Source organism: Oratosquilla oratoria, chromosome 11, assembly GCF_046742065.1.
Source record: "Oratosquilla oratoria isolate Oo_2021 chromosome 11, ASM4674206v1, whole genome shotgun sequence".
In the NCBI taxonomy this organism is placed as follows: domain Eukaryota; kingdom Metazoa; phylum Arthropoda; class Malacostraca; order Stomatopoda; family Squillidae; genus Oratosquilla; species Oratosquilla oratoria.
Genome location: NC_134787.1, coordinates 7,483,328 through 7,494,811, shown reverse-complemented (window position 1 = coordinate 7,494,811; position 11,484 = coordinate 7,483,328). Strand labels below are relative to the sequence as shown.

Genomic DNA, 11,484 nt, shown 5'->3' with positions numbered 1-11,484 from the left:
CAGCTGTTATCATCTATTCAGTTGAGGGAACCTCGAAGCAAAAGATTTATATTGATCACGTTTACCATTTTTTATGAAGCGGCCTTGCTGTGGATGTGCTGTGCCTTGCGACACTGCTTCTGACCCAGGGCAGTGGACAGGATGCAGGGATGACCCGTCATCCAGGAGGTGCCAAGATAAGAGGGAGGAAGGAGGGTGGAGGGGAGTGGAATATATAGGAAATGGAATGGGTGGGAGTGGTTTCTATGCCTTTTTCTTTTTGGCTACCCCCCGTGTAGGGGGGAAAAACCCTTTGGTATATGTATGTACGTTTACCATTTTGGTGCATTTTCAAACTTAACCTTTATTCTCACCACCACAAGGGGGCTGAAGAACACATCCTCTGCAACGAAATGGTTAACATACTCAAACTAAGCAACGAACCAAGCTACCAAATCTGTGATCATTCAAAAATAAATACATTTTCGTACGCCGCTTATATGTCTGTATTGAATATTCTGAATACATTACCAGAATTACTGCCATAATTCTCTTTACTACTAAGGAGTCTTCCATCCCCTCCAGTAATTGGCCTTCGATTTCATCCTAGCTTCAACTTCCGCAGTAACTTCATGTAAGATTATTTATCAAATACTTTCTTGGGTTCTAAATATACAGGGCGTTTTCCACCGATAGAACGTATGACAATGTCACAGCAGTTTAGGTTTGTGATCCATGATTTTTCTGCTCTGAAAGGTTTATCCTTGATATATGTTATGCTCCCAAGGTGTTTCCATCATTTATCAGTATTTTCAGTCTACAACTGATCGAGTTTTGTCTGTTACAAAGGACTACAAAGGAAAAGTATGCGACAGGAGACATTTAGGTCCATAACTAGGCCGGATGCTAAAAATACTAATAATGATAATAAAATAAAATGAAGTAAAATAATATAAGTAATAGATGAATAAAATTGATAAGTAGATAGATAATGATAAATAGATGATAATGATTTATAATCAATTTCAAATAGATTAATAATAAAAGATATACAGATAATGAGTAATAATAAAGAAATAGATAAATAAATCAAAAGAAATGAATGGTAGGCAGTACAGTTTATTGTTTGGGTGTTTATCTAAATAAATTATAAACTTCAAACTGTATTACATTGTCTGCAGGAAGTTTATTCTTTTCATTTACTACACGGTTGGCAAAGTTCCAAATTAAGTCTACTTCCTGACAGTTTGAGACCACTAATTTTTGTCTGATTTGCATTCAGTGTGAAAATTTTGTCGCTTTTGATATTGTCAGTTCCCTTTAAGAATTCAAAGACGTGTATAAAATTACCCCTGAGTCACCCGTTTCCCTTACACAAAATTTCCGTTCCACAATAGTCTCCTATTCCTTAAACATTCCCATATAATATCTGTGTGCATGTTGTCATATTCACAAGACCTGATAAGGTAAAGGGGAGTAAAGGATTGCCTGAATATGGAATGTCGTTTGGCCTAATGCACGAGTGGATAAGGTATGGCGATACGTTACCTTGCAAATTCATGCTTCGAAAATATTTTTGTTGCACATATAAAACTTTACATATATACAGTTTTGTTTGTAATAATGTGGTTATAAAACAGACTTATTGTGGCAACTGTGTATCACATCGCACTACGGGTATCTTCTTTGTAATCTATTTCCACAGCCAGAAGAAAATCTGCAAAATTCAGTGCCAGCATTCGTTGCACAGCGAAAAGTTGCCTTTTGGAGATGTTCATAATTCTCCTTCTCACATTTCAGTAAGTTCTGGTCCAAGAATGACACATTTATGTTCTGGTGTTTATTTGTTCGTTCTTTTTCAATAAATCATATTAATCGATAAATCCACAATTGCGGTGTATTTCATTTAATTGGTGAGAGGGAAGAAGGTAAGGAGCGTGCACCAGGACGCCCGTAGCTGCGACCGAAGCCGTCACTTTTGCCCTATGCGCTTTGACTGCTTGGGCAGATTAAGAGTCACTGTTGGGAATCGGTCAGTGGCGTGGGATTCGAACCCACTACTAATCGAATGCGAGACCAGCACGCTGCTGATTATGCCACCATTACACACACTTGCGTTTACCTAATATGGCAGTATTACGAATTCGGTTTCTAATTAGCTGGAACTCGCTTCCCCCTCAATATTTATTGCTACCTTTAAAAAATACGCACTAATTGGACATTATCAAAGAAACAGTAAATCATTTAACCAGCATCTTCTAATGAAGAAGATAGCCCTTGAGGCTATCAAAATTACGTAACCCACAATAATTTGCAAGAGTTAGAGGCTACATTAAGAATGGGAAAGAATTGACTAATGAAAAACGACAGTTAAAGATACATCTAGAAGAACAAGTATAACATGAGGCAGGGAAAAACAGAAAGGAAATGATCGAAGTAAAGTTCGCAGAACTAAAAATGAAAAAAAAGGGTGGAGATAGATTCGAAAGATTGGCCCGATTCGACATTCCGATCTTTCTTGCTTATTTTACACTCTCCCACAAGTACGCAAAATTCTCTTGAATATATATATGTATATATATATATATATATATATATATATATATATACATATATATACATATACATACATACATATATACATATACACACACACATTACAAAGGATTACAAAGGCGGAGCATGCCGACAGGAGACCTTTTGATCCATATCTAGGTCGGATGCGAAAAAAAAAATCATATTAATAATAAAATAATAAATAAAAACTATAATAATGTAAATAACAAATAAGATACATAAATAAATGCATAGGTATAGTTAGATAATAAACAAACAGGTAAATAGTAAATAATGATAAATTGACATATAACTAATAATAAATGAAAATCAGACAGACAAATGATAACAAAACAAAAACAAATAATATAAGATAAATTATAATCATTACAGCATCTTACTTAGGTATTTATCTAAATTATTCTTAAAGCTTCGAACTGAACTACCTGTGCAGGAGGTTTATTCCATTCATTAACTACACGGTTGGCAAAATTGTTTCTACCCAATTCCAAATTGAATCTATTTCCGGACAGTTTGAGACCATTGTTTCTTGTCCGATTCTCATTCAATGTGAAAATTTTGTCACTTTTGATGTTATCAATTCCCTTTAAAATCTTAAAGACCTGTATCAAGTCACCTATGAGTCTACGCTTTTTTAGGGAAAACAGATTCATGTGTTTTAGTCGATTTTCGTATGATTTATTTTTGATATTTGGAATCAGTTTTGTGGCTCGCCATTGTACTTTTTCCAGTCTGTCAATGTCTTTAATGAGATTCGGTGACCATACGGAAACAGCATATTCCAAATGTGGACGAACTAACGATTTATATAGCTTGTTAATGAGTGATGGACTTTTGAAATCAAAAGATCGCGCAATCAGTCCCAGAATTTTATTTGCTTTCTCAGAGGCTGAAATACACTGCTTGGATGATTTGAGGTCGTTACTGATAATTACGCCGAGATCTTTTTCACTATCCACTTTTGTTAACGAATTTCCAAATAACTTGTAATCGTACTTACTGTTATTTTTACCTATGTGCATTACCTTGCATTTACTTGTGTTAAATTTCATTGGCCACTTTTCAGACCATTGCTGTAATTTATCTAAATCTTCTTGAATATCTAATTGGTTTGAGTGATCATTTGCCACTCCGCACAGTTTTGTATCATCAGCAAATTCGGAAACAGTAGATTTTAGTCCATGGTCTATATCATTTATATATACTATGAATAGAAGTGGTCCAAGAACGAAAACCTGAGGAACTCCACTTGTAACATTTTTCCATCCAGAAGTTTTTCCATTTAAAACAACTCTCTGTTTTCGACCATTCAACCAATTACTAGTCCAACTTAATAGGCTACCACTTATTCCGTGTAAAGCTAATTTAGTAAGTAGTCTTTCGTGTGGGACGGTATCAAAAGCTTTTGCAAAGTCTAGATATATTAAATCTATATTGTTTCTTTTGTCATGATTCGAGATAACTGTGTTGTAGAATTCGAGTAAGTCACGCAAGAACGTTTCCGTCTGAAACCATGCTGGCTATCATTTATCAAACGGTTACTTTCTAAATGATGTTCGATAGTATCTCTGATGATAGTTTCCATTATTTTTTCTACGATTGAAGTCAAACTTATAGGCCTATAGTTATTTGGTTTCTTTTTGTCACCTTTTTTGAATATGGGAGTAACGTTAGCTAGCTTCCATTCTCTTGGGACATCTCCGGATATGATGGATTTCTTGAAAATAATTTCTAATGGAACAACAATCTCATTTTTCATTTCCTTTAAGATTCTTGGATGCCAACCGTCAGGCCCTGGTGTTTTATTAACTTTGAGTTTGTCTATACACCTTTTAATTTTTTCTTTTGTTATATTTACCGTAGTGAGTAAGTTTACCCTAGACTTTTCACAGGTTTCAGTTTGGAATTCACCTTGAGGTGTTTCGTTTACGAATACCGAGCTAAAATAATTGTTTAAGATATTACACATTCCTTCATTTGAATATTCAAGTTGACCGTCAGCAGATAATAGTGGACCAATGTGATTCCTAACAACCTTTTTATCTCTAATGTAACTATAGAATTCTTTAGGATTCTCTTTGGATTTCTCAGCGATGTTCATTTCGTATTGTCGTTTTCTTTTTCTTATTGTCTTTTTTAAATTTCTCTGTATTAATACATAACTTTCATAGTCATTAGATGCACCCGAGCACTTATATTATAAGCCTGTCTCTTTTTAGCAATACTTTTTTCAGTTTCTTTGTCGAGCCACTTTGGGCGAGCCTGATTTGGGGGACGTCTGTCCTTAAAAGGAATGTAAGTTTGAATCATCTTAGTGAGCGTATTTTGAAATATTTCCCACATCTGATCTACAGGTCTTTCGTTTAATTTTGCCTCCCAATCTGTAAGCTGAAGCTCCTGACGTAGTTCTATGAACTGAGCTTTACTGAAATCGGGTATTTTAGAAACACAAGTATCTATTCTAAAATTGTTTAGGAGTTTGAATCTAACTAGGTTGTGATCGCTATTTGCAACAGATTCACCGACTTCTACATCAGTTACCATGCTTTCGCGGCTAGTGATCAAAAGATCGAGTAAGTTTCCATATCTTGTGGGCTCTTTTACATGCTGAATTAAGTAATTGTCACCAAGAGAATCAATCAAGCGACTACCTATAAGGCCATGTTCAAGGGTCATCCAATCAATGTCAGTAAAATTGAAATCACCCATTATCAATAAATCCCGGTTGCAAAAACTACACAGTTCTTGAAATAACAGTTCTTCGTCTGCTAATGATAATTTCTTTGGCCTATATATTACACCTATATTCATTTTTTGTCCATTTGTTTGGGTTAACTCAACCCACAAACTATCATATGCATCCTGTTTCACTTTCTCTAAAACACAAGCATGAACATTGTTTTTAACGTACAATAGAACACCCCCACCATTCTTGTGGTTTCTATCCTGATGAAAGTGTTTAAATCCCGCAATATTAAATTCAGCTTCAAACTCTGTACCATTTAACCATGTCTCAGTTATTCCTATCATATCTGGTAGGGGGAAAGGGAGTAAATCAAATTTCCAAAACACACACACACACATACACACACACACATATATATATGTGTGTGTGTGTGTGTGTGTGTGTGTGTGTGTGTGTGTGTGTGTGTGTGTGTGTGTGTGTGTGTGTGTGTGTGTGTGTGTGTGTGTGTGTGTGTGTGTGTGTGTGTGTGTGTGTGTGTGTGTGTGTGTGTGTGATCATGTAACTGAACGAGCTTTTAATTGGAGAGTATATCCATCCTTTTATTGTCACTACAGTGCGGATGTTTTATCGAAAAGCACGAGGCTCTTTTGGTAGTGATGAGGCTGAACCTGTATCACATCGATTAATCTTGCTTCGGTGGACCACATCCGTATCGAGTGACACTTAGCCTCTTATTCTGCCTAGCGCTGCACATGTTCCCAACCGGTAGGAAAGTTGTTGAAACCAGTTTTGATTTAATCTGTTCCGCTTTACACATTCTGCACCCAGACATGCAACTGTAGCCATTTACGCGTCTCTGAATAGCGAGAGGGTTCGAGCGTTCTTTCAGCGTTATCAGGACATTATGGGTAATGATGAACAAAATTCTGACTTAATAAAGGCTATTTGGGTGTTTGGTAATTAAAGGTTATATTTTTTCTGGATCAATGCATAATATTATAAAACCATATTGTCCCAGTTGAAGTATTATATAGAAACGTGGGTCTATGGTAACATTTACTAAAAAGGGAGGACTCATCAGCAACGTACGAGGGTTGGAATAAGAGAATGAGGAAGGCTTTGAAGGCAGCAGAATCATGTGTGAATGAAGTAACCAAAAAAAAAACATTAAAAAGAAAAAAAATCTTCCCCAGTTCGGCCCTTGTAGCGGAAGTAGCTGTCGAATATGGAATGAGGCACGGGCAGATGCTGGGTCAGAGGGGGAAATTGGGGAGACTGGTACTGTGACCGACGGGATGATCGACCTATATATAAACATATGTTAGTTCAAGTCTTCTGTAGTCCCTAAAGCAAAGGTTATACCGGAAACGTTGGTTAAAATACTACCAAGCTCTATTCTGGGTTCTTTCCTTCTACTCATACTTGTCAGGATGGACTACTCTTATATGTGTGTGCGTGTATATATATATATATATATATATATATATATATATATATATATATATATATATATGCAAGGCTGACCACGAAGAAAAACTATTAAAGTAGAGCGCTTTCGTGTATTCACATCTTGAGTGCAAATAATACACGTATTTTTTGCACTGAAGATGTGAATACACGAAAGCGCTCTGCTTTAATAGTTTTTCTTCGTGGTCAACCTTGCATTTTCAAGAACACACGCTTCCAGTGTTTTTCCTGTATATATATATATATATATATATATATATATATATATATATATATATATATATATATATATAATGTATGTATATATATATATAATGTATGTATATATATATGTATGTATATATATATATATATATATATATACATATATATACATGTATATATAAAAATGTATGTATGTATGTATGTATGTATGTATGTATGTATGTATGTATGTATGTATACATATATATGCCCTTCCGACTATATTACTGGATGCAATGAAAGGGCGGTTTCCACCTAAAGCAGTGGTTTCCAAAAAATTTCAGTTTGTTACCCAAATTAACATGCCACATTAAGCATGTTCCCCCTTTCACAAAATGTAGTCAACATTGATAAATATGGCTAAATTAAAACTCGAGCGATATTTTCGTATATCTATTGTATTTGAACTTTGCGCATCTCTAATGGCTTTTGCCAAAGATGTCGAGAACATCAGTGGGATGGATGAAGTTTCATGCTTTGAAGCTAATTGAGGAATTCTTGGCTTCAGATTTTTTTTTTTTCTTACCCCTCCATTACCCCCGAAATTTTGTTAAAGTACCCCCAGAGGATAAATCACCCCAGTTTGGGAACGACTGACATAAAGTGATAAGGATTGAGATAATATAGAACACTGACCAAATTAGTCCCGACTCATGCAAATTAAATATACGAACAAAGATTAAAAGTAATGCACCTGCCATCTTTGAAATGTAAAAGAGGAAAAGGTGACTTGATAAGCAGTTTTCAAGCCATTAAATGAAGTAGATAAAACTGACAGGAAAAAAGAAGACTGTTTTGACATCGTGGGACGATCATACCAGTTATAAGTTACTGTGAGGAGCATTGCGTGGGGAGGATAGTTTAGTTATGATTGTTACTGTTTACGGTTAGCATAGTGAGAGGGATAGTAGAGAGTGCAAGAATACGAGGAGTTCTATATGCAAATGTGATGGCTTACTATTTATCAGACTCGAAATGAAATTTCACCCATTAGTAAATAAATCTAATGAGATCAGTTAATATGAAACCTAGCTACCAAAACATGCTCTCCTACAACTGAAAAAACGGGAATATAATCTGAAAATGTGGTAAAAAATTAAATGGATGACGGGGTTATGGTAGCTGTAAAAACAGTTGATGAAGTGATACTTGGCAAAGGGAAAGCCGAGGCAATAAATTTAAGAATTAGGACAAGAGGGTTAGAAAAAAGAATATATTTGTTCCCAGTCTTGCAGATGAAACGTACGAAGAGAAATCACTAATCCTGCAATCGTCGAAAGAAATAAGAGAAAAGACTGACATGGTCTGAGTGCTTATGGAAATAAACTCATCTGCTGGGATTCGAACCCTCGCCTGAGCGGCTTGCGTCTTACAAGACGAAGATCGTACCATCACGAAATCCTGAGTGCTTATGTCTTCAAATGGAGTAGATATATCTGACAGAGATTTTTTTTTTTTTTTGGGGGGGGACGGGAGCGAAGTATGAGGTCATGGAAACAAATTGAAAAAAAACACACGTCTGAAGGATGTCGAAAAAACAACATTTTTGTCATAAAGATGCATCAACTTGAAAAGCTTAAAAGACAATGTAGCCCAAGCTAAAACCATAAATCGACTCAGCACTAGCGATGGTGGTTGGACAAAAAACCAAACCCCATTAATGTACTCCCTTTTCTGTATATTAAAGTTAGGTGAATACAATTAAGTAAATCATGAAACCCAGCCGTGAGCAAGCTTCGAACGACCTGCGGGGCACGACATCCGCATGCCACCATTCGTACGCACACAACATACAAATTGTACGAACGGTAGCGTACTGGTCTCGCGCATCGCGGACCTTGGTTCGAAGCTCGCTTACAGCCGTGTTTCATGATTTGAAATACATCACTGTCACACATGATTTATTCCATAGCAATTAAGTAAATAAGAGTACATAGTAATTATACAGTTCATTACACTATTGAAAGGACTAACATTCCTGGTTTTTTTTTATCCCCTCTCCTGTTAGTCTATACTTCCAATATAGCTCTCACGCTCCCTTTCGCCTCCCCGAGCTCATATATCGTGGAACACTGCCTCTCCCCCTCCCAAATTAGTTTCCTCCCTTCATGTGACTTAATAAAACAGATAAAAATAAAACCATGTTCAAAGCCCTCTCTGATTAAACACTGTAATATTTATGTTATTCCTAATTCTATCATATGATGAAATATCTCTTTTATTTCCGTATTGTCATAACTACCACAAATAGTAATAAAGCCGATGGTAAAACCCTCCTATGTGATAGAGATTCTTGGTGTGATTCTCTGATGTTACAAGACTAATAGTAATTGTACATTCACTGAATCATAAACTCTTTTTCCTCCTCAACATAAAAAATTTAAGTAGTTCATGTTTTTTACAGAAAGTATACGATACTCATGGATATAAATCAAGCGTTTATAATAAATAGAAATAACTTCATAATTATCATTTTAGTTAAGGAATTATTTACTATACGTAGAATTAGTAGAATTTCCAAATTAATTTCTTACATCATTCATTTCAGATCTAGTGGTGCAAATACACACACATGCTTAAGGTTGTTTGTGGGTCCTGTCTTGTACCGGTGCAAGAATTGAATTCATACAGGGCTTTCACCAGTAGACGGAGACAGACATTCTATTTTGGCTACCACCTGGTGATTTATGAGTGGAAATCTCCATCGTGGGTTGAAGATATACCTGAAAGTTTTCGATATAGTCTTGAAAAACTTTAGAGTATATCTGGAACAGTCTTGTGTCAAGCCAGAAAGCACCCGTTAATGCCGATATGAGAGATGTAAAATGCCACATCCCCGAACATCAGCAGAACCACTTACGGCTTATCAGAGGGTAGCCCTTCTTAAATAATTTTCTTAAAAACCCTTGATGGATAAAATCAAGGGCACGTGCTTCCACATGAACATGTTTGATTTAAATCAATCGTGTTTGGAGTCAAATAGGATGGTGGATGTGAATGTACGCTGTAGCAGCATTTGTCGGCACTGGAAGGATAATTGTTCAACAAATCTTATCACGGTGTATTAGAATACCTTTAGATGTTGAATATCATAGCTCCACAAAGTAATAAAGCTTCCCAGATGATGTGAGGCTATTTTGTATAACCACTTTTACCTAAGAATATAAAAATATAAAAATAAGAGAGACTTCAAAAGACCATAAGAGCTACAATAGGCAGTTCCATGTCCATTACTACCTATCATCCCCATCCATAAAGTTATCTAACCTTCTCTTAAGATAATCGGTAGTTTCAGCTTTAACTATATGGTTACTAAATCGTTAACCACTCTATTTGTAAACCAGTTCTTGCCTACTTCTCTCTTAAACCTAAAATTGTCCAATTTAAACCCATTACTGCGAGTCCTGCCTTGTTGTCTTAATATGATGATCTTGTCTGCATCACCCTTGCTAAACCCCTCGACCTATTTGAACACCTTTGTGAGATCACCGCCGGACTCTACGTATTTCCATTGAGTGTAAATTAAGGTGTCTAATCCTGTCTTCGTAAGTTAAAAATCTGAGCCCATGTATCATTTTGGCCATTTCCATCTGTACTGATTTTAGTGAATTAATATCCCTATTATAGAATCAAAATTGTACCGCATTGTCAAGGATGGCTCCAACTAACGCCAGTTTTCAGTAAGGTTAATTACGCGTAATAATTCGCCTTAGTTCAGCTGTATTAGCAGGCTAGGACAGCTAACAAATTACCTCATGAGAAGCCCTAATGTTGGTTTTTACTAGAGTTCTTTCAACAAACAAACATCTGCGCATAAACAACTGAACCGACTATCTAGACGATACCCGGAGACAAAGATATAAGGACGTTCACCATCATTTTCAAATCAAATTACATACGAGATGAGGGAAGAAGTTCCTTTCTGCTTAATAAAGCCGCTAGAAAAAGAAAAAAATATGAAGACGATCCAAAGGAAATTGACTTCCGCTCCAATCAGGACTCTGCTCGGCGAATTATATTTTGATCTCTAGGTATGCCGTCACTGATTTAATTTCAGATGGAATTCAACTTATATGTGATTTGGTATAAAAATTATTCTGAGCTATCATATTAGAATATGTCTGAATCATTGGTAATAATTAGAAACGAGATTGTATTGACTTCTATAAAATTGGTATATTCTGTAGATTTTTGTTATAGCCTTAGACCAACTTCTTCATCTAAGGGCACAGCCCACAATGAATTGTCTTTGTCGATCACATAATTGAGGCACCGAGCTGCACCCAATGCCGCCATTTTGTTCAGTGTGCTCGGACAGGCAAAGCAAATGGCAGTCATTTCTAGCCGTCAGTGATCGAACTCCGATCTGCGCACTTATGAGGTGCTATTGAAAATCAAACTGCCAACGAGAGCTGTACGCTAAATATGTTCTGTATAGATTATAGCCGATTACAATAGGAAAACAAAATTTAGTTGTATAATCCTTTTTTTCTTTTTTTTACCAAGGATTAAGGACAAGGTTTGTTAACCAG

General features: G+C 35.9%; 1 protein-coding gene across 1 annotated transcript in view; it reads right to left on the bottom strand.

Moving 5' to 3' along the window:
* Positions 1 to 8,850, bottom strand: part of LOC143029945 (uncharacterized) — a 236,494-nt gene extending 227,644 nt beyond the window's left edge. The window contains exon 1 of the mRNA XM_076193155.1: positions 8,811 to 8,850. Within this exon, the coding sequence (XP_076049270.1) occupies positions 8,811 to 8,850 (40 nt within the window). The remainder of the gene's footprint in view (positions 1 to 8,810) is intronic.
* Positions 8,851 to 11,484: the final 2,634 nt, after the last annotated feature.